The sequence below is a fragment of the Gymnodraco acuticeps genome, unplaced genomic scaffold (genome assembly GCF_902827175.1).
Source record: "Gymnodraco acuticeps unplaced genomic scaffold, fGymAcu1.1, whole genome shotgun sequence".
In the NCBI taxonomy this organism is placed as follows: domain Eukaryota; kingdom Metazoa; phylum Chordata; class Actinopteri; order Perciformes; family Bathydraconidae; genus Gymnodraco; species Gymnodraco acuticeps.
In genome coordinates this window covers 251,057-275,469 of record NW_022990311.1, presented here as the reverse complement: position 1 = coordinate 275,469, position 24,413 = coordinate 251,057, and the positions used below count along the sequence as shown (strand labels likewise).

General features: G+C 40.6%; 1 protein-coding gene across 3 annotated transcripts; it reads right to left on the bottom strand.

Annotated features, from left to right (window-relative positions):
• Positions 1–8,879: 8,879 nt before the first annotated feature.
• Positions 8,880–23,659, bottom strand: irf2 (interferon regulatory factor 2). 3 transcript variants are annotated; one of them, XM_034222813.1, is made up of 9 exons: positions 23,397–23,659; positions 21,254–21,346; positions 21,069–21,168; positions 18,701–18,877; positions 18,510–18,559; positions 15,980–16,043; positions 13,772–13,960; positions 12,518–12,543; positions 8,880–11,269 (listed from the first exon to the last, which is right to left on the bottom strand). In XM_034222813.1, the coding sequence occupies exons 2-9, from the start codon at positions 21,338–21,340 to the stop codon at positions 10,994–10,996; spliced, it is 969 nt and encodes a 322-aa protein (XP_034078704.1). In that variant the 5' UTR covers positions 21,341–21,346; positions 23,397–23,659; the 3' UTR covers positions 8,880–10,993. The 3 variants fall into 3 exon arrangements, with proteins under 3 accessions (XP_034078704.1, XP_034078703.1, XP_034078702.1); XM_034222812.1 differs by having other exon boundaries at positions 15,980–16,046; positions 23,325–23,658; XM_034222811.1 differs by having other exon boundaries at positions 8,881–11,269; positions 15,980–16,046; positions 23,397–23,657.
• Between the last annotated feature and the right edge of the window lie 754 nt (positions 23,660–24,413).

The following is a 24,413-nucleotide window of genomic DNA, read 5'->3' as shown; positions in this document are numbered from 1 at the left end:
CGTCCCGCCTCGGCTCCGCTTCAGCACCACCTCGGCTCCGCCTCAGCACCACCTCTTTGCCCTTATTTGGAGCTGGCGGGAGCAGGCGGGAGTTAGACTCTGACGTCACTGTCGAGCCGTTAGTAGCCGACTCCGCCTACTAAGGGCTTCTCGGCAACTCTGCAGAATCCTATGGGTGAAGTCACGGACCCTACGTCCATTTATATATACCATCTATGGTTCACACCGGACGCGATGCGATGTTTGGGGGCGGCGCGATTACATGTAAAGTCAATGCAGAGACGCGGACAGATGCAAATTCACTCCGACGGCGAGCATGAAGCGGTGGATGCGGCGCGAATCACGCGATTGAAGGGGGCCACGTCAAACGCGAGAGTTCAATTTTTTCAACTCGAGCATCAAATTCACGTGTCGCATTCTCGCGAAAGCCAATCAGTGTTGGGATTCCCTCTGACGTCCTGCTGTTGATCAGTTGTAAAGATGGAAGAGATGATCGTTGTGGCTGTGAGTGGGTTCCCGGAGATATACGATACACTTCCACAGAAGGTAAAAAGCAGCAATAGTTGTTCCTCCATAGTCAAGGACCGAAATAACCAAAACGATCTTGCATGGAAGTGTAAACAACCTCAACTGTCCGTCAACGGCGCGTCAACGGTATGTCTGTTTTGAATGACACGATAACTAACTGCAAGCCGCGGTCCGTCCGGTGTGAACGCAGCATAAGGGGTTATTCAGTTAAGCCCGATGAGAGGGGATACAGCTGTGCACATGTCATCATTAACAGACGTTGTTTAAAAGTGACGTTTGAGTGAACGAGGACATCCTAATTAATACCTGAGGACTCCTCTGTCCTCGCGTCACCTCCTAGTGTCTCTCGCTCGCATCTTCGGAGGTGGAGCTAAGACGCAAGGAAGGGACGCGAGTGAGGGAAAGGAGGGAGGGTTATTGAGATGAGGCTACGGACAATTCGACTGCAGCACTAGATTACTGGGACATTTCCCATTATGTAATGAGCTTCTCCTTCCTCCGCGCACATTCTTATACCCAGTGGCGAGCCGTGACTTTTATACCTAGGCCCTCTGACCCCCCCTCCCTCGGAAAAAAAAGAAGAGATATTACGTCACAGCGTATACTTTAGCCGAATATCAAAACAGCGGCCCGGGGTGCAAAACGCATCAATGACAGCGACCCTCTACCACACAGAACAACACCATTTATATAAACACCTATCATGACAGGGCACCCACAGCCAAATAACAATTACAAATGAATTAAGTCGGCACGGCGGCCCGCATTGAAAATGACTTAGGCCTACCTTTGATGATCAAATCACTGAAACACAAAGTCCATCCTCCTGTCCTTTTGGATGAAGCACTTGCGGGTCATGCAGCTGATCCTTTGCCACTCCAGTTTATCATTGTAACTCAATCTTGAAAATGACTCGGTTAATAATTTCGCAACGATGTCATCACTGTCACTGAAGTGAGCCATCATGAACGAACTTATGCTAATTATAAATCTATCGATCATAAATCTATCGTTTAGATTTATGATTCGAAAATAATAAAAGTAGGGTAGACATGTGGATATTATCCGTCTGAACAAAACGTGCATTTATCCCTATCTATCTAACAGGTTCGTTTTCCACAGACCTTATTTCAAGCTATCTTCCAAAATCCTATGGAGAAATCCCACTGCTTTCTGTCGAGGGAATCCGAGCGAAGCTTACTTCCGGGTTTTAGGACGCGTCACTGCACCACTTGCATAGACCTCACAGCGGGCGGAACTTGTCATAAAGTCCGCGAAAATAAAGCCCGCCCATTTAGAGGGAAGATATGATTGGTCAATTGTACTGTCATTTGACATTACTCTCTCATTGAGTTACTATAGCTGGCCCTCTGTGAACGTAGAGAGGGACCAACAAGCTCTCCCGTCTTCACAGTAGGCTTGTTTGAGACAAGCGAGACCTGTGCAGTTGCGATCAACGTCTTGCTCGTACGATGGTTAGTCATTTTGTCCGACTTGCTCTGGAGGCTCTCCTCCATGAGACGTTGAAATCTTGCGGGACAAAGACGCCCGCAGCCTTGAGAGCGAGGCGCGGCGAGGCGGCGCAGTTCCTCTCCACGGGCTGCGGAAGCGAAATGCTTGATGGGAAACGACTCGCTGGTATCTCGAGCTGAGCGCTCATTGGTGGTTTTTACCCCGTGCTGCTGATGAAACTCTCCAATTGGCTCAGCAAAAGTTTGTTGTTGTTTTGTGTCAGTTTTACGTCGCCACATCCATTCCCAGTTTTCATCATTGTTCCACAATGTTTATCATCATGACATTAATATCTATATATTTTATACTATACTTGCACTGCTTACCGTGTTCATACTTTATATATCTTAGCACATTCATACACACTGTTCATACTGCTCTCAGGCTGCTGTGTATATCTAGTGTATTCATACCCCTCACTGTTTATTCATCATTCAATTCATTCTATATTTTATTCTGTCTATTGTGTACATTACTTTTCACTTTACTGCTTGTTGCACCTGGTTAGAAGCTAAACTGCATTTCGTTGTCTCAGTACCTGTAATATGTGCAATAACAATAAAGTTTAATCTAATCTTGAGCAGGAACAAATGTATTTACTTAGTACATATCTGACATTAACGATTAAACACGTGTGCATTCTTTATAAATGAAAACCGAGTCAAGCCGACTCCGGAGGTGGCGGTATGCACCTTAAAGTTGTTTGCAATCCGCCAAAAAAACGAGAGAAGAAGAAGAAGAAGACGAAGCCGACTCTGGCTGCTTCTCAGGTCGACTATTTTCATTTCCTCGCTCCTCGGCCCTCGGTCTCACCGGAAGTTGATTTGCCTGCGCCATCTTGAGTACCGTCCCATGGTTCTTATTTCTGCCGGAGGACCGAGGAGCGAGGAGCGATCATGGAGGAGCGATAACCGAGGAACCACCAGACCATCCTCCGATGAAATCCTCAGATACTCACCCTGCCCCCTTACTGTGTATCGCTCACTTATTGGACGAGGCAGTGCATGCACTGATCTGATGCTTCTTGACATGAGAGCAGAGTGAAGAAAATACATGAACCTCACGGGAGTCACTCCTCAGTTTATACCGTGTTTTGTTTCAATTCATGTATCATTTAGTTACAAATATGTGATATATCTGAACAACAAAGTGGTCAAAAATCATTTAATTCATTTTTTGGAAACATTTTCATGATCGCTTTTTTCGTTTTACATTTTCATTTATTGTCATTTCCATTCAGTCAGTCATTAAGTGCTATTTAAATGTTAATTTACTACATATCCAAACAAACAAACAAAGTGTGCAATCCAATGAATGTTAATCTAACTGGGTTTTGATAGATAACATATCTCTTTTTCTTCTCTCAATTATTTTATTTCTATTGTGCACTCTAATCAATATTAATCAAACTATTGTTCGTTTATACATTTTAAGAATGGCGTTTATCTTTTTTGAGAATTAGTTCTTATTTGATTTGATTTATTGGGGTCTACAACAGATGATACAAATGTTTGTGTCAGTAAATGTGTACTAACAGAGGCGGGGGTGTTTGTGAAAATAACGGGGACAGAGCTGCTGTCAGACGATCAGCTGTGCAGCGTCATCACAAACCGACGTCGCTTCACGTGACGCTCCGGAGGAAAGGACGTCCCATTGCTCTTAAAACTAATTTCCCTGCTTCTCGTGGTTTCCTTGCGTCCCTCCATGCTTCCCTGGTGGGAGGGACTAAACACAGGGAAACGACGCAAGTGAGGGAAGCAAGGATTTCATTTAATCGACCTGAGAAGCAGCTGTCCGACTTCAGGCGAGCTTTTTGAGACCTCCCCCGGCTGCGATCGGCTTTTCTCGTCTACTTTCGAGGCGAGCCGCAACGCGTCTCAAACAAGCCTAGTAACTCGCAGAGACGGCATTTAACCCTTCACATTCCAACAGAAACTGAACAGGCAGATTCAAATTTATTTATTTGGAAATATTATTTTAAATCCAATTAAATCAAGTTATTTTGGTAAAACTAATGAAAAATGTAACAACAAAAACATATATAAAAAAAAATGTTTTTTTAATGTTTTCAAATATTATTTCTTAGAATATCTTAGGCCCTCACAGAGGGCCCTGACGGGCTCGCCACTGCTTATACCATTAATGCATTTTAGTGACTTGATATATTTTTTCCCATGGTCTTTTTGAGCTTTCCTTGTGTCATTTTCTGTCAATAGATGTGCCCTTGCAGCTGTAGAATGTTTTCAGACAGTTATTTATATTTATGCTATGCACTGTGCCTCTTCTGACATTTCTATAATATGTTATTAAATATTCCTGCATGCACTTTTTTAATATTCTAACTGATGATTGAACCTAACTATCTTTATTATAGCCCTATTGTCGTTTTTTTGTTTTTTTAGATATAAAGCTGCAGTTGTATTTTTCACCACTAGATGTCAGGAGTGAAACACCGCTGACATTTATTTTCTGGCTAAATATAAACTTTAACATATCATATTAAAGGAAACTTTCTTTAAATAGGAAAATGAGTCCAAATTAAACTTTGATTATGAACAATACTAAGTTATATTTTTGCCTGATTATAGGCCTACCCTTTTTTGTGTTTTCAACCTGAAAGTGACAACAGAGGATTTGAATTTGGCCTTGCTGAGCATGGTATCAAAAATAAATGAACTTCAAGAAAGAATTCCCTGAACACTTCAGCCTTGTGTTTATGGGGAAATGAGAGTGGAGAAGGGACTTTTTCTGACGACGCTTACTGATTGTTGTTAAAGAAACATGGGCACAAGGAAGCTTGTGAAAGAGCAAAATATAGCATACTAGAGACAAACTGTTTACCATGACTAACAGCATGAGGTCAGCAGTTGTCAAGGCAACTGGCCAGCCATGCAACTGAGGCCTCAGAGGCAAACAGGAAGTGGAGCTGAGAACTGAGAAGAGAAACTGAAACATTAGTTAGAGCTATGGTTAGCTGAGAGAGCAGAGTGTTCATGTGTGAAACATCTGCTCCGACAGAAAGATAAACCGCACGCGCTAAAAGTTGTCCACTCCGCACTCTAACCCCCATGCAGCGCTACATGTGCTAACCTGCACAGCTCAGAACCAGGCTGTGTTTCTTATCTCACACCTCAGTCCCAACCCCCTTTCCCCTGTAAGGACCGGCTGCATGACCTCAACATCTTTAATGGACTTTATGTTCTTCCTTAACTGCAACAAATACAAAGTCTCTCATAAATCATAAAACTGGACTTGATCTTCATGAGTGCGAAAACATAAACTCCCTCTGTGTATCATTATATGGAGGACTTAAGCTTCCTTAAAATAAAGAAAATGAATACATAAATGAATTACATTTAAATAAATGTAGATAGAGGGAATACAAGTCTGGATAATCAAATACATGTGCATGTTGATAAGAAAAATAAATATGTTAAGAAATGTATTCATTAACCAATGAAAAAATAAATGTAGATAATAGAGAGAATAAGAGCCTGGATTTTGAATTAAATGTGTTAAGAAATAGAAAAAAAAGTTTTAGTTGAAAAATGAATTCTTTTTTAAAGAAAGTATTTAATTATTCCCCATTTTATAAAAATGTTCAGTTTAGAATTATTTAAATTGTATTTATACAATTAATTAAATACAGGTAAAGATTGAGTTTTTATTCCTGTGCTAATCGTTTCTTTTCAAATTGACCTGCACATTTATTTGATAAGACTTTTATTCTGACAGTTAATTTGAAAGTGTGTGCAGAAATGAATTCATTAATTTAAAAGAAAACGTTTTTAAATATTGCAGATAAGAGAGAATAATATCCTAAATGATCAAATAAATATGAAAATAAACATGTCAATAAAAAAAAAAGATTGTATTTGAAAATGTATTTTGATTATTTCCCAATTTATATTCATTTATATAAATCTATCAAATTTCTATTTATGTTCTGCAGATTAATTGAAAAAATGTGCAGAAATTAATTAATTAATTATAATTTGTTTAAGTAATGTAGATTATATAGAGAATAAAAGCCTAAATGATCAAATAAATGTGCAGGTCAATTTGAAAATTAAAATGTCAAGAAATATAAAAATTAATTAAATATTTGTATTTAAATTAATTTGTAATTAATGCATTTAAACATTACCTACCCTGTTAACAAAATGTGTTCAACTGTATTTAAAAAATGTCTTGTACAATTATTTGACATTTATTACATGTCTTGCTATTTTAGTTTTTATTAAGATGGCAGCTTTAGTCCTCCATACAATCAAGTCTATTAAACACCAAAATAAATACAAAACGATCTTTATTATCAGGTTTACATGTAGACTCACATGTAGCTCAACGAGTACAGAGAATAAACAGTGGAGACATGTCGCGCTTCGCTGCCTTTTAGGAGCTGAGCAATTACCTTCTTTAGTTCTCTATAAACTCAACGGTCATTTTGTTCTTTGTGCTGAGACACTCCTCAGAAGTGGCTGTGAATCACACGAAGCAAAAGCAGGTGGGAACTACATGATGGAAAACATTATTACATCTCAATGTAATCAACTTTTGGCTGCAATTAAGTCCCTTTTTTTTATTTAAAGCAAAAAAACCTCTACTTCTTATCCTATAAGTGCACTTAAGTTATTCCTGGCTACATCTCTTCTTATATCTAGTCTGGCTTTTGGCGCCATGTGAATGAAAAACGAGTTTAAAGATTACATTTTTCAAGTTTTCAGTTTCAAGTCGCATTGTTTGTGCTCAATATCGAGCACAAACAATGCAATTTAATTAAATTAATTGGCTCCAATGTCTAATATGGATCATGTTGTTTATATGCAAAGCAACACTCAAAGAGTGTACAAAAAAAATAAAATGAACAGCTGATTTGGTCATAACGACCACAGGGTTTTGCGTTTAGAGACTATGTGACCACTACAACAACATTCCTGAAGCTAAAAAGGCTCACAAGGAAAAAACATGGATCATGGGGGGGGGGACCATTTTACATGCTAAAAACCTATACAACACACTACAGGAAAGGAAACCTAAAAAAGCATAATAGGGCCTTTAAAGTGTATTCTGCAGTTGAACCATCAAATCATGAAGGGGAGCCTCACAGAAACATAAGCCACCTGTCAGTATGCGCTGCAGAACAATAAGGAGGCACGTTAAAGAAAATATTTGGTAAAGCCATTTGCCATTTCCACATTCTCACCAAACCCCCTCTGATTCTTAAATTAATTCACCATGATAATGATGTGCATCCAGTGTAAAGTCTCTTTTAGTGGTTTGGTTAAAAAAAACCTTGGCAGATTCCTATTTGTCCGACTGTTTTGCTACTTTTAGTACTGTCCCTTGAGCTCTGCTTTAAGGCAGGCATGGGGAAAAGAGACCGTGCTTTAGCCTTCTAGCTGCTAACACAAGTAGCTTTCAGATACACTCTCCAACAGTGCATTGTAGAACAGTTTATCATTCTGGGTATATGTTTGGACTTATGTTGTCAAGTTAGTTATTTCATCTTATGTCAAATGAAGAGGTGGACAAAATAAGCACACAAGAGGACACAGAAGTCTGTGCTCTACGGATAAGAGGACGTTTGGAGCGTAAAAACAACGGGGCTCTGCTGACGACAGTCCTCTCTGGCCCTGACTTCCCTATTCCTACTTGTTATTATAGCAGTTATGTAATTGTGCAAAATCAATGCACTCACTATGATTACACTGCTTAAGATCTCTCCTAAATAATGTCTACTTCCTCTAACACAATCCCAGGGGCCTCTTGAGGGAAATTCTTTACACTTTTAAAGATTTCTTTGGCGTACATTTTGATTAGGGAGCAAGTTTATTTCTTCTAAAAATATTTGAAGTTTGTCATCCACTCCTATAATAAGGCTATAATTAGGTGAGCAACTTAGATAAAAGTCCCAATATATCACTTTTTTAAAAAAACATATTTTTGACTCGTATATGGTAAATTAATAGGTTACGGTTGCTGGTATCCTCCAAAGATGGACGACTTGCCGTTGATGGCGCCACATTCCCGTTCCCTATTCACTGACTTATCCCAGACTGAATGTTTAGAATCAACAGTGTTGTTGTATAAACTATTGAAAGGTTAAAGATCTGCGGAAAAATATACAGTTGCAAGAAAAAGTATGTGAACCCTTTGGATTCTCCACACATAGCGTTGTGTGTTCCTTCCAAACAACTCAACTTTGGTTTCATCTGTCCACATAATATTTTGCCAGTAGTGCTGTGGAACATCCAGGTGCTCTTTTGCAAACTTCAAACGTGCAGCAATGTTTTTTCTGGACAGCAGTGGCTTCCTCCGTGGTGTCCTCCGTGGTGTCCTCCCATGAACTCCATTCTTGTTCAGTGTTTTACGTATCGTAGATTCGTCAACAGAGATGTTAGCATGTGCCAGAGATTTCTTTAAGTCTCTATAGCTGACACTCTAGGATTCTTCTTCACCTCATTGAGCATTCTGCGCTGTGCTCTTGCAGTCATCTCTACAGGACGGCCACTCCTAGGGAGAGTAGCAACAGTGCTGAACTTTCTCCATGTATAGACAACTTGTCTTACTGGACTGATGAACATCAAGGCTTTAGAGATACTTTTGTAACCCTTTCCAGCTTTATGCAAGTCAACAATTCTTAATGGTAGGTCTTCTGAGAGCTCTTTTGTGCGAGGCATGGTTCACATCTGGCAATGCTTCTTAAGAATAGCAAATTCAAAACTGGTGTGTATTTTGTATAGGGCAGGGCAGCTTTAACCAACACCTCCAATCTCGTCTCATTGATTGGACTCCAGGTTGGCTGACTCCTGACTCCAATTAGCTCTTGAAGAAGTCTTTAGCCTAGGGGTTCACATACTTTTTCCACCCTGCACTGTGAATGTTTACATGGTGTGTTCAATAAAAACATGAAAACATATAATTGTTCGTGTGGTATTAGTTTAAGCAGACTGTGTTTGTCTATTGTTGTGACTTAGATGAAGATCAGAACACATTTTATGACCAACTTATGCAGAAATCCAGGTCATTCCAAAGGGTTCACATACTTTTTCTTGCAACTGTATAGTATTTATGATAAGGACACATTTTTGTCCCAAACTAATCAGAAAGTGAGGCACGGAGGTTAAATAGTTATTTAACATATGAGGACGTTTGATATATTGTTACTAAATTAACTAGGTCAATGGTAGAAGGGTTAACCACTCCTCCATGCTCCCCACTACAACTGTCGGTATCCACAAACACACACAGGGCAGATGAAATGTCCTGAAAGCTACCTGCGCCTGTCATGGCCGACTGAAGCACGGCTAGTTTGAATCCAGCCACCGTTATTAAAAGGCACACATCTTCAAAAAGGCTACATACACACACTCAAACACACTAGTGCTGTCATTAAGGTTCTGAAGCGGCTTGCAGGCATTCATACATATGAGCTATGTACATGATTAACACCAGGAGGAGAGGAGGAGGATAAATAGTTCCTAGCCTGTGTGTGTGTTGGTGGGTAGAGTCCTGAGGTCTGCACACACACACACAGACGGATACACACACACGTCTGTTTCCACTGCGGGGCCAATCAGGGCTTCACAATGTTCGTCAGTCTTGATAACAACATGCCTTTGATTCTTTCAGCAGCTTTCTGTGGTAGAGCCGGTTTGCCAACTGAGAGATGAATTCCTAGGAAGTGTTCATTGCTTTGGTGTGAACACGTTTCTTACTTCCAAGTAGTGCGATCTGCCTGGAGAGGGCAGGTGATTTGTTCTCTGTATTGTGAGGAGTCTTAGGAAGTGTGGCTAAATGTGAGCGAGATTTGTTAACTGTAATACATAAACAACTTCCTGTGTTCAACTATTAGCAAATGTTCTTGTACTTAAATTCTTTAACTTGCTGTTTTGAGTGCATAAATGTGTCCGAAAGCAATGTATGGGAAAATGCGAGTACCTGGAGGGCGCACTCATAACGGTCAACATTTTTTTGTGGAACGCTGGACACTTCTAACACTCAACGATCGCCATCTCGGCAACGTATCGGAAGCAACGCAAACCAGCAGCGATTGTTGTTGCCGCGGTAAACATAGCACTAACAATAAAAAGTGAAACTGTTTTTTTTTCAGGCTTTAATAAGCATACGAATATATTAGTTTGGAAAAGAAGCTACCGCTAATTTGTATGTCTGTATACTAGCGCAGCGGTGTGTGCTTTGTGAGACAACTCTGGTCTAAATTCACACACTGCTATGAAGTGTTCATAGTGTAGGACATGGCAGTGCATCAAGGGAAGTGTCCCAATTGAGACACATCAGTTTGAGTTGAAACTGTGCACGGCTAAAAATCATAGCAGAGTAGATGAATATGAGGTGACGGTTTTAAACCTTAAGTAAGGAAACACTGATAAAAACGCACTCATCTACTAGGTTGTGCAATCAAAAACATTATGCCATCCTCACAACTTTAAGTTCATTTTCTTTCATTGGATAAAAGTTACTAATTTCTTCCATTTGACATTATGTGTGCTAAAGTGTTAGCACAAACACGATGGACTAAGGACACTTTGGGCTCACGAAGCACAAAAGTGTGAGACTTTCTGTGCAAGTGTAAAACAAGAAGGTTTTACAGAGAATGGAGGTTTTTGTAGTGAGCATTCAACGGCATAAATGAGAGATGAATTATTCCGCACCAGATGTGTGAGAGTGTAAACAAGTGTAGTTTTGGTGTTATTAATTCTAATTTAATTACCACCGTGAGTATTATACAAATGGTATTTTTGTGGGTACTTTTTACCACCAGTCAGTAGTTCCTCCTCTTAAAATGAGAATTCATCACCCAGAGAAGCTACAAAAGAATCAAAGGTTTTGAACCTCGACCCGTTTTGGCTCGGCGCTGCTTTTCCTACTCTGTGTCATTCCTATGCCCTGGAAGCTGTGATGATGCTCCCTCATCCGGGGTCAGAGGTCAGGAGCTGTTCACGTCCGAGGTTTTCATTATGACACTGGCGCGCATCTCGTGTGTGAGGCCGGTCGCTGCAGACTCAGAGTTCTGGCCGTAAGCTGCCGTCCAGCCGTCTACTTCCCCGGTGTGGTAGCTGATGAGGGGGGTGGGGTCTCGCGTGCTGGTGACCCTGAAGTTGGGCTTGCTCGCGGTGACGAAGGTGGCCATGCCGGGGAGAGAACATGAGGGAACCCTGAGAACTGATGTGTTGTAGTCCTGCCTCCAGACTACACTGAGCCCCTGGGACAAGAACAAAAAGAGAGAAGAAGAAGAGGAGCATAAGCAAAACACAAGCAGGGCACAAAGGCTGTGGCTAATTCCTGACGCATGTTGAATGCAAGTGACATTTTTTTCTTTTTTTTCTGGACATCCATTTCCCAGTTCTGTGATTTATTTGTTTCCTCTCCTTTATATATATATATATATGATTTCAGAAGAGGTGAAAAACGGTTTTGCTATTATAATTCTTATTTTTAAAATCCTTAAATGTCACTTTAGTAAAACAGGTGTTGTTGCAATACTCATTATGGCCACGACTTAGTTTGAACTACAAGATACATATATTGTGTGCTAGGAAGTAATGTTACATGTGTTAAAGGTGCTGGATAAATCAAACGCTGCAAATACAGAACGCTTCATGTGCATGTGTTTTGGCACATTTGTGTTGTTTTATTTGAATTGCTTTTGAAACTGCAGCTTGTTTCTCCAAACGGAAGTGTTTTGGGTACCGTAAGTCTTCTTAAACACAGTATTCCAAAAAACTATTTGAATCAGATTTAGGTAATGGCTCACCAGATTAGTTTTTTCCTCACTGCCTCTCATGGCTTCAGTTGCTTTGTATGTGTACACATATAAACATTACATCTATTATATCAAATAGCTGCATTCATCACTGACACCTTTTATTACAGAAAATAATCTGAATGTGAGGGAAAGTTTCTACTTTCCTTTGTTCTCTCTGTTCTCTCTGTACTCTCACCACTGATAAGAGGTAGCGTGTGTGTGTGTTACTGTGGGTACAAGTACTACAACAGGCCAACCTCAGATCAAACTGTTAATGTTTGACAGTTCCTGACAAGGCCCTCCCTTTTCTCAGTGACTCGCAACAACACACACACACACACACACACACACACACACACACACACACACACACACACACACACACACACACACACACACACACACACACACACACACACACACACACACACACACACACACACACACACACACACACACACACACACACACACACACACACACACACACACACACACACACACACACACACACACACACACACACACACACACACACACACACACACACACACACACACACACACACACACACACACACACACACACACACACACACACACACACACACACACAAAAACCTGTTTGTCTGCAGATCGGAGCAGTTAATAATCCATTCATCTCTCTCTCTCTCTCTCTCCTGTGTACAGTATAATGAGAGACTCACCTCTGTGTCACTGTCCGTGTCGCTGCCTGTACAAAAAAACAAATATACAGAAATGCAGTTAAAACATTTGTTTTAAGGTAGATCTTTGTAAAAAGTCACATAGTTACAGATACAAAATGAAGAGTTTACATACATAACATTTGCACACAATTAAATAAAAGTACATGTTAAAGAAAAATATGATTTGATATTGAACCCTGACTCTACAGGCCATGGTAGCGATGGAGAAACATAAGAAAGTGGTAGAGACAAAGAAAAACTGATGGCATGATTATAACTGTAAACTGATGGAGCTCACTCTGCCTGAATGACTGGTTGGATAAGAAGAAAGGTGGATACACAACCAGATCTCAGGGTGCTAATGACTAACCATGGAGAACTGAAAGCCAATCAAGCGTTGACATTAACCAACCACTTTGGGGAATCCTGAACTAACCCTTTCAAATGCCAAAAAAGGGTGTGTGGTAGTTTCAAAGAGAGGGTAGAGGGGGGCTTCAGTTCCCCGTCAGCATCTAGCATCGCACGATTCTTCCATTGGATTTTATATTGCAAGGTCTGTGACAAACACATGTTTATGATACTTATGTACCTTTTTTAAAACACATTTAAAAAAAGCAGTGACGAGCTGAACCTGTGGTGTCTATCGTTTTTTCGAAGACAGTTTATAGTCACGCCCACTTCCGCATTACGAGTTACTACAGAAGGTTCAGTAGGTTCAGTCAGACAGTCAACCGCCCCCCCCAATGAATTTGTCTCTCAGCGGCAGGAAGTGGAGGAATGTAGAGGGACCGCAGGGAGCAGTTGGTAATTCTTTGTAGTCTGATAAATAAAACTTCATTTATCAAATTTAGCAGCCAATATTGTTTTCCCTCCCAAGCTACAGTAGACATGAGATAACTTAGCGAACTTATCCTTATACATCCATGACACTGGGGCTACATCTAAACTGGGATGGTCAATTGATCGACTCAACCTGGAACTCTACTCATCCCCACCACAGAACAGGAAGTGATTAGTGCATGTCAGCCAGATTAAGCTGTGTGTTGTAACACAAACATCATTAACCATGACCTAGAAAGATTCCTCTTTGTAAGATTGTAACCTCTGTGCCTTTAAATGGTAACTGTGGTCAAAACTCTGGTTATGCATCTCTTTCTACAAGATTACTCTCATTTAACTAGCACATGTATGCTCTTTCTTATCACAAATGGTTGTAAAGTGTGTGTGTGTATGTGTGTGTGTGTGTAGTCTCACCGCAGCATGAGGACACAGGAGAGATTTGCAGCGGGTACGAATGGGAGGAGCTTACGGTCTGCTCCTCGTTCTCAGTGGTCACCTCGATGGTCTGACAGACGAACGGTAGCTGCTCGCTGGTGATCACATGGTCTCCTACCGAGCACTCGCTGGGTGTGTTTGGACGGAAAGGCTGAAACCACTGTAGTGCTGTAAATAAATGATTGATTAAAATGACTCAAGTGTGTGGACAATCCGGTTACAAATCTTCCCAGTGATGCGAGATAAAGAGATATTCGTACGCCTTGAAAATCAAAGTGTAGTTAATACATATTCATGAAGTCATAAAACTGCTTTGATCTCCTTTAAATGTATTGCAGTTACTTGAAAAAGTAACCAATTGTTATCTTTTCCATTTTTTATTTATGTTGATAGAAAAAGTTCCTTAAAAAAGGGAAAGACTACCGTTAACATCAATTACAAGCAATAATAATGCAAAAAAAAGGGAAAAAACGATAAATATAGTGTCCCTTTGTTCCATAGCAAATGTATCTTCTTCATGATAATAATTCTTAAATTCTTCTAACTACTATACGAAAACAGTCAGCAGTTACTGTATGTTCTGTGGCAGGAGATAGTTCCTGAGCTAGATAATCAACAGATCGACTGAAAGTCTTTTTTCTTTACTTTTGAAGCTTCTATTGTGGTTTTTAAATGAAGCTTTCAATGTCTGTTGTCATATTTTATGACCAGTCTCGACCCTGAAATAATAGATTGTGTTATCTTGGATAAATTAATGTCATACATGATGCTGTTAGATTGCTGCTAGGCTGCTTTTTGGATGTGTAACCATTCTGTGAGGCAAGTGGAACAGCAGAGAAAACACCAACCAATAAGGATTGAAGAAAGATCCCACTACATTTTTGAAATGATTACATTTTAGCATGGTTTGAAAATAGATTTTGGATCCATTTTGCCATTGGAAAGATCATCACTTGCTAAGAGGTACTCTTCAAATAGCACTATACTTGACAGAGGACTGGTAAAGTGTTATAACTAGGAGGGTAACAGAAAGTAGGTATCTGTGGTTCATTCCCAAAGTTGTGACTGACCCTGCTGCTTCTTTTGTATGTCAATGGCTGTTAATGTTCTTTGGTTTTGGCTTCGTTGGTGTTAAGAGTAAGTTTGTTCTTGCATTTTTCAAAACAAAATTGTTTATGTAGATGCCAACAATGCAGCCATTTATAGAGAGGCGAAGTCTCTCCCTTTCCGGAAAAATTATGTATTGAAGTCAATGGGGAGAGAAAGATTATCTTTCGATCCCGTTTGAATTGTGCCACGATTTACACACATGATGTTTGTCAATTTAAAAGATAATTTTACAAGTCAAAAAAATTAAAATGTGTCGTAAAACTGTGAAGTAACACTTTGTTTGTGTGAAACCGCTCAATGAACTACATCTCCCGTCTCGCACCACACACCAAGACGGCCGTCACGTTGGCACATTTCACTAGTAGTATTAAAAGAGGTGAAAATCACTACAAGTCTGGGCACGTTGAGAGCTGTACATGGACAAAAGGGGAGTTAGTCGGTTCCGTAAAAGAGCCAGCATGCAGGACCGGGATTCTGGGATTTGTAGTCTTTCTAGTTGCGTATTTTTCATAGTCTTATATTTCAACAGTTTTACGACAAACTGTGATGTTTTGACATGGAAATGATTTTTTTAAGATTGACAAAGATCATATGTGTAATTCGTGGCACAATTCAAACGGGATCGAAAGATACGTTTTCTCTCTCCATTGACTTCAATACATTTTCCGAAATAAGGTCCCATGGGTCGGAAGTAGAAGGGCGGGATTTCGCCTCTCTATACAAAAAAAAAATCTCACATTCTCATTAGTCCATTTGTTATAACAGTTCCTCTTACTAAGTCAGTTAGTATTTTATCTTATGAGTGTTGAGAACAAAAATATTCTACATGGAAATCTACCTTTTTCTTTAAATAAATGTTGATTTTTGGGAAATGTTTGGATCACACCAATTGGTAACCATCCTAATTGGCCACCACTTCATTGTTATTCTATAATTCATATAATATTAGCGTTGCCTGATCTTTACATGAAGCTTCGCACAAATACCAGCTTTAAATACTATTGAAAGATAGTAAAAAAAATTAAATAACAAAAAAGAAGCCACGAAATATGAGTAAAGAAGACAGTAGTGTGGTACCTGAGACGCTGTCGATCACTGTGAACTCTAGTGCTTCCTGCTTGATCGGAGACGGAGAACCTGCCTGCTGGGGACAGAGTGGAAGAGGAGACAGAGAAAGATTAAGAATAGACCTGTGTTAGCACATAGAAAGCAAAAACATGTAGTTAAAACCTTGAAAGTTCATTTTTACAAGCCCGTTGGAAGATAGTATCCTTTACAGAATAACTTCTAACCGAGAGGTTGAGAAACTTATATACGAGTGCAGGGCTGGAGTAATTAAACGTTAGTCAGCTTATGCTCAAGTATTCAGCTGTAACAATATAAACAGCTTATTCCCGCTAACGCCATGAAGCATTTCAGGCATGTAAATACAGAAACTGAACTGACCAGAATGTGCTGAAGAAACTTGTCAAATATGAAATAAGCACTGTTCTGTAAATGTTGTTAAATGTTGCTTGGAATGAAGCATTTCTCACTTATATTTACAATTTGGTCCGTTTGTTATAGCAGAATGTTTAATACAGCGTATTTCTGATATTTATTAAAGATCACATGGTATCCATATGATGTGTGTTATTGAGTTGGGACACACAGTTAGAGACAATGGTCGTTCTGAGTTATCAATAGATGTATTCATTTGAAGTGAGCTGACACCGAGGGTAGAGGAAGTTCAGAGAAGGCCTCAGGTTATAAAAACAGTTAACCTTTGTTAGTTAACTACTCCTAAAGATGTCATGAGACGATGACATTTAAACATATACAAGTATAGCTTTCAGAGAGAAAACATGTGACATTTGTGTGGTAGGCTGCATGATAAAATGTGTGTGTGTTAAACATGCTTAGGGAAAATGTGTGTGTGTTCATTGCAGTGGCTATATATGCTGTATGATTGTTGCTACCGTCGGGGGGCACTTCCGCGATTGGCTGCTGTGGCAGCAGGTGATGTACTTCCCATTATTGTTTGTTTGTTGCAACAACTAAATAATAATTACTGATCAGCTATATCTGTGTTTGTGTTTTATTGATTCCTCTCCGTTTCATTCTTTCCTGTTGTGAGTGCTGGGTCGCCACAACACGTTCTTTGAGTAATCTTCCTTCAGTTTTGACTTAAATTCAAGCATGAAGATAGTCTACAGAAAACAGAACGTTTATTTTTCCTTTCTGTTGGAAAAAGAAAAAGTGGCCATTTCTCAAATGTTACTATTAGTTTTACATAAGCCATCTCCTGGCATGTCTTTCACGTGGCTGTGGAGTCGGAGCTGATTTGTTTATTACATATTATTTAGCTGGCGCTTTTATCAAAAGGGGCTTACATACTCTTTAATACTGTAGACATAGAGGTCAAATGTGGCTTCCAGTATCTTGCCGAAAGTCACCGTAACAGTCTTGACTGCAGGGGTTGGGATCGAACCACTGATCTCTGATTGGCTGATCAGTGCACTAAATTGCTTGCATGTTTAAAATGAAATGCGCATCTATCATATATACTTCGACCCTCCAAAACGTACGCCTGTCATAAAGATGTTGGAACGGGTTTGACTTTTTTCTGTTTTTTTTGCATTTGTCAAAAGCCTTTTGAGAGTAGTTTGACCCCACAGAGCCACCGTACATACAAACGTCATCATCGCTACCCATTAAAGCTACAAAACCTGCCAACCGTTTTGTCTCAATTTGCTAATCTTCACAATTGATAGCATAATAAAACATAGTGCAGGGGTCGGCAACCCTGGCACGCGTGCCACCATTGGCACGCGGCACCGTAACCATTGGCACACTAGGAATAAGTGTGCAAAATATTTAAATTGTATTTTCGGATCCTGAACGAGACCGCCGCCAGAGCGCGTCTCCCCGTTACCTGCAGAAGGAAGCCATGCACGCAGCGCGGCCCCGCTCTGTTTAATTCCAGGTGACTTTCTGCCGCTTTCCTCCGTGGTGCAGATAGTTTCACCACGGAGGAAAGCACTTCACTAATTGCAGTACCCATAAGGAGCTGTACAAATGCCGCAGTTTTTGCATGGCTGTGTCTTTAGTTGAAAGCCCAGTTGCGATCTGCTCATCGAAATAATATGCTACAAACTTTCCTGTCGGCTCCCAGACCGTAGTCGAGGATATATATATATATATTAGGGCTGTCAAGTTAACGCGTTATAATTCTCTCTCTCTCTCTACATGTGTGCTCTGGAGAATCACAGAACGGACGATCGTCCTTATTATTATGCCGTTCAAACCAATTTAAATGTGTTTGTTAAATTCGGGAACATCATGTAAGTTGCGCTGACAGGTCCACACACTGCTTCCCGGCAGCGAGGCTCCCCCGCCTTCCTGCTGATAGTTGACGAGCGTCAAGCTCCTCAACCCCCCCCCCCCGTTGATAATTCTCGATCGTTGGCACGCTGATAACAATTTTTTTTTTTTTGAAATGGCACTTCATATCAAAAAGGTTGCCGACCCCTGACATAGTGTAATGTTTTTTCCAGATTTATACAAAATGCAAGAGATTTATGTGTTATTATTTTTACTCAATCCAGCAAATGTTGTGTTCATGTACCTCTTTACTCCTTTTTGGCTTCCCCTCCTTGTCGGTCTTCTTCTTTTCCACTTAAATATACAGAAAGAATAAAAATGTTCAGTAACTGAGCCACAATATAAATGGAAAGAGTATTGATTCAGTAAATATGGAATTATGAACAAGTATTTATAAGAGAAACAGATCAAATCTAGAAAAGTGATTGTGCTCACCTTTCTTCATCATCCTCTCGGAGGAGGAGAGCATCTTGTACACTCTGAATGCGTTGGTTCCCTTCTTGATGCTTTTGTCCTTCACCTCCTCGATGTCCGGCAGACTGTTCATGGCGCAGCGGAAGTTCGCCTTCCACGTCTTCGGGTCAGGGCGGTCTATGCCGATCTGATATTTACCTGCACACAAACACAGAGAACTCACCATCTTTTCCCAGGTATATCATTATTCATGTCTCATTTTATTTAGATATTATCCAGCTTACAGTCTTCTACTGTTTTGCAAAGAAATACAGAAAATTAGAAGAATGTACTTTTTTTGTGATGGCCGATTGTGGAGGAAGACACCTCAAACAATCCCCTTAAACAAACTATCACACTCTTATTTAGTTTGATAACATGGTATGACGAGAGCTTTTTGTTTTTTTGAATTTATTTAAATGAATACACTTGATACAATCAGTTCACTTATTGTTCAGCAGAGTAAATATGGCTAGTGAGTATAATATCACCAACAGTCTCCAGCTGATAGCTTTAAGTACTGTAGGAGATTTTAGCTTCCTTTCTGAAGTGTAGAGCTGAATATTCCCCACTGATATTTCTGCAGGGTGACAGAGCGGTTGCTGTTAAGGCCCTGACACACCAGGCCAAAATCGGCCGTTTTCGTTAGTCGTACGACGAAGCGTGCCCTGTCACCCAAACTCAAATTTGGTGTGTCCCGCACCGTCGGCCGTGACACGCCTTATTTGGCTTTTCATGGCCGACGCACGGCCGATTCAACATGTTGAATCGGCCGTGCGTCGGCCACAGGCAGTCGGACAAAGAAATCACTCTGATTGGCTGTTCAGCAAGCGAATCAGTGCATGAGAAGGGAAACGGTTGCTTGAGTCTTCCGCACGAAACATGTTTTCGATGGACGAGAGTGAAAATGGAATGCACGCGCTATTTGTTGTTTGTTTAGATCACGCAGTCTGTTCTTCTTCTCTGTCTTCCGGTTGTTGCCTCTTTTGAATGATGAATACACACTACCGCCGCCTGCTGGTAAGGAGAGTTATTGCCACTCACGCATGCGTAGTTCGTGCTCGGCTGAAGTCTTTGCGGTGTGTTCCAGTGCGACAGGACGCAGGAGAACACGGCGACGCAACAGTCGGCGTCGGCGAGTTCTCTGGTGACTGCTTGGTGTGTCAGGGCCTTTAGCGCTACAACACCTGAGGTAGGGCTGCCCCCATTTAGTCGACTAAAAATGAGTCTTAATCGACTCATTCTGAGTTAGTCTATTAGTTGGAGGAAAGAAAAAACAACTCCATCTGTGCGCTGCGTGTGCTTTGACACGTCAGCCGGAAACCCCTCGGACTTCTTTCAGAGCTGTGCCTGGTCATTAAGTTACTTTTGTCGGTTAGGAAATCCAAAGTGTGGATCTTTCTGAGCGAGTAAAGGACGAGCCCCACAAGGTGTCTAAAACTCTGCAGGAGAAAAGTTGCCTCCACATCCACGCCATCGGAGCGCAGCTTCCTGAATGCCGGCTTCATAACAAAACACGGAGCTTAATTAAACCAGACAACATGTGTGCTTTCCTCAGACTCGGAGGAAAACAGCAGCAGTGAGTCAGGCAGTAGCTTATCCTTGTATCGACATATATAGACCTATAATATATAATCATTCTGACCTCAGAAAACGATCAATTCAGGCTTTCATTTCATGATGAGGGCGTAATGTGCGGAGGTGTTCTTGCTGACGTTTATATTTGTCGGTGTTTCTGTTTGCTGTGTAGTATTTAATGGGTTGTTAACATTTTAATATAATTCAGTGGGTGTCCTCGCTGCTTGTTCCGACACACATGAAGAATCATTATCCTTAGCCCCAGAACATGGGCTGCCAGCTCTACCAACTGAGCTACACGGTGGCCCCGTTGTTTCTGTTGCTTATTTTATTGCATGCAGTCTTTTATCTTTATATTTGCCATTTAATTTGTTTGTTTAGTTAATGACGGAGATTTTAGGGCTGCACAATTGATACTAATGTGTATCCCAGTCGCATAGTGGCGCCATATCCCAAACACACCAAGCGCAATATTTGGTAAAGGTAAAATATGTCAAACTACCCGGGTGGGTATAATGAAGCAGAAGAGGCATACAAAGAATATTCTAGAGACTTGATGTGAATTAGAAATGATCAATCCTTCTAATGTGGCGAATCAAATCGCGTTCTGTGTCCCTACTGATTGAGACACGTGATCATTGTGATTTCTTTCTTACTAAATGTCCCGCAAAGTAAAGGTTTCACTGATTTTAGACAGAACTGGTGCGGTGTCTAGCAGTATGACCATGTCAACCACTGAAAAGGAGAAGCACAGTGTGTGTGTGTGTGTTACCGGTGTGTATGGCCCATCTCATGAAGAGCGGAGCGTCTTTCTCCAGGTCCCAGCCGTGACGCGCTGCATGCATCCACGGGATCTGGAATATCCGCTTTTCCTACACACATTTACATTCTGTCAGCTATTGAACTATAATATAAAAGTGTGTGTGTTTCTTTGTGTGTGTCAAAGTGTATACTTACTTTGTTGACCCATTTGAGTCCCGGTATCTGGCAGGAGTCGATCTGTTCCTCCAGCCACGGCCGCATCCTCATTCTCTCTGTGGGCATCGTCTCCTGCGAGCACACACACATTGACACACAAACTGGTATGTTGGAGCCAGTTTTTTTGTTTCTTTGTGAAAAGGTCAAATAAGATTGTCACCTCGTGGGGACTTCTGTAGTCAAGGGACTATAACACAACAACAATCCCACTGCACCAGCCTTTAAGACACAGGTATGGGCAACATGTGTGGAAGACACCGTCGACACAAAGTTTCTAACCCTTTTAATTACTTAATCAGCTTTGCCTCTTCTGTTTTGACTTGTTTGACTGTTGTAAAGGCCTATTTTCCTTGCTGAAGAGTAGACATTTTTTATTAAAGCAGCAGCATTATGCTTTTCTCTTTCCTGTAGTGTGTCATATAGATTTGTGTTCATGCAAATGGTCAGAAAAGATAAAGTATTTTCCAAACTTTGTACGGACCCTAAGGAACGGTTGTTATTATTACAGCAATAGAAAACATGGTGTGTACCGCCTCTGTGAGCAAAATGAAGGAGAGAGTTGAGATCCTTTTATCTGCGGTTGTAAAGATAAGACTCCTGCCAAGTTCATGACAGTCAACTTGCACTATCAAAACCACAGCCACATACCGTCTGAATAAAAGAAAACATAGTAAATAACATATTTTAGAAGATGAGACAAAAGGGACTAGAGAAAGAACTAAAAGATTAATAAATATGGCATGTTTATTTGGGAGCAAATTATGAAAAATGTGATTTAAGAGCGCAGTTATGATCCCTGCAGAGTGATGTGTTCAAAGTCCGGCAGTGAGCTGACACTCCCTGGTGCACACGGTGCACTGACGTGAGACTGAGCTCCACAACAGGTCAAACAGGGTAACATGGCACCGCGTCAAATAATACGCATTTGAACATCCACCGTACAGTAGAGACAGGTTAACTGTGTTCAATCAGAGACATTCATTCTGGACCACAGGGGTAAACCCTGTTAAAACATGCAATAGTTCAAATAGTGTATGTTATGGTATTTAAATGTGTTAGGTAAAGAGTTAGGTTGCGGAAACATGTTTTTGAGTGCACAATTAGTGATATTTAGTACTATTTTGTTCAAGCTATGCACCAGTAGCTTGCAAATGTAATTATTATTATTTGAAGTTCAAATATGATTTTGAAGAGTGTTCCCACATGACTTGCCCTGCTTATACATGTATAAATATACAGTATATGAATTACACATTTCATTTCCTAAATGTCAACTAAAACACGTGTAAGTTGCAGTACATGACACTTTAGATGTATTCAAAGGTTGAAGAAGTACTCAAATATTGCACTTAAGTAGTAGTCCTACCATCAAAATGTTACTCAAGTATATTTTGATGGTAATACTTTTGTATATTTACTTAAGGTATACTTGTGAATTTATTCAGTGTTGATGATATTGTTTATCATTAATATATATCTGCAAAGTAAGTAAAGGTACTACATGAATGCAGTGGAGTATAAGTACAATATTTACCTTTGATTGTAGCGGATTAGAAGTTCAAAGAAGCATAATGGAAATACTCAAGTAAAGTACCTCAAAATAGTGCTTAAGTACAGTCCTTGAGTAAAAGTACTAAGTTACTTAACACGACTAGCTGTAGTGTAGTTTAAAAAACATCTCTGATTTACTAACACATGCACAAAGTCCTGAATGCAACATACATTTGGTCACATAATTTTACTCGCATAACTAAATACAAACCAAAATACCTTTAAAATGTGACATTTGCAACCAAGAGTCCTTTTGATACATGTTAGCAAGTGTTAGTAATTGCCATATTCTATATGATATTTGACTTTAGGTAAGTGTTAGCAGCAGGTTTGTTAGGTATTAAAGTTGGATTTGGCAGTGGCGTTAAGTCAAGAGTTAACAGTGCTATCTGCCAGCGTGCTGACTGCTGACCCCAAAACATGCGAGTCAAAAGTGAAAATAAATCCCATACCTCGTCAACAAACGGCAGAGAAAAACTACAGTACCACTTTCACTTACACAGGGGGCCGGCAGCCGTCATGTCGTCCTGCGGGAAGTCAGTAGCGTTAACATGCGGAAATAAGATGTTACCTTATCAGTCTGGACGGCCTGCAGCCTCGCAGTCCTGCTGTCACAACAACACGCGCAGCTCCAATTATACAACTTCACTTATCGGTGGTTTAAAGTAGAAAAAGGGAAAGTATGGCCGTCGTTTTTCTCTGTTTCTGTATTCAGATCGAAAGCAAAACAACGGCTGCTTCGGGAAGTGGGGGCTCGAGCTGGAAATCCCCCTCCTGCCTGCACTCGGGCTCTTGCTTTGGGGCTATCGCGAGCTGCGTGGCGGAAGTTTCTTGGCTGCGTGCGCGCTCCCGAGGAAATCCCAAGCGAAGAGGGCTCACTCTGCTCAATTTTATTGGAACCACAAAAGCCTTTATAAGCCTATCACATGATGGGGCGACTGTACCTCAGCCATCATGTCGATTGTGTTTCTTGTCTGTGCAAAACTACCATAGCAATAACCTGTATTCTGATCAAATGTAATGTACCTGTGTTGTTTTAGCATATACATTGCTGAGATATATAGTAACTCAATACTGCTTTATGCAAATGTGAACCTGCTAATTGCCAATAGGCTACAAGATAATATCAGGGTTTCCCACACATAGACTACTTGGGCGGGCCGCCCAGGTATATTAACCGCCGCCCAAGTATATTTTGCGACCCTTTTTTAAAAAAAAATGTATTCGTCGTATTTTGTATTTGTATCTGCGGTTGATTAACTTGTGGACAATAATCCCTCGCTCTACGCCTCCTGTACCCAGTCCCTGTTAAGTGGCCTGCCTCACACAGGGTGACTGGCTGTCCACATGATGTGGCCTGCCGATATGGCCACTGTCATACAGATCATAAATCAAAGCCCTTGATTGGTCTCTGTGTGTCCTAACCTCAGCTCAGGTGAGGTAAAGGACTCTCTGAGTGTTTAGATAGTTAACTTAGTCTAAGTTCTCAGTGGGTCTCAAACGGTGTGGTCACCATTTATGTAAACACACATTTCCATTTGAGAGGGTAGTGATTAGTCAAATATGCATGAATAAAAAATAAAAAGTT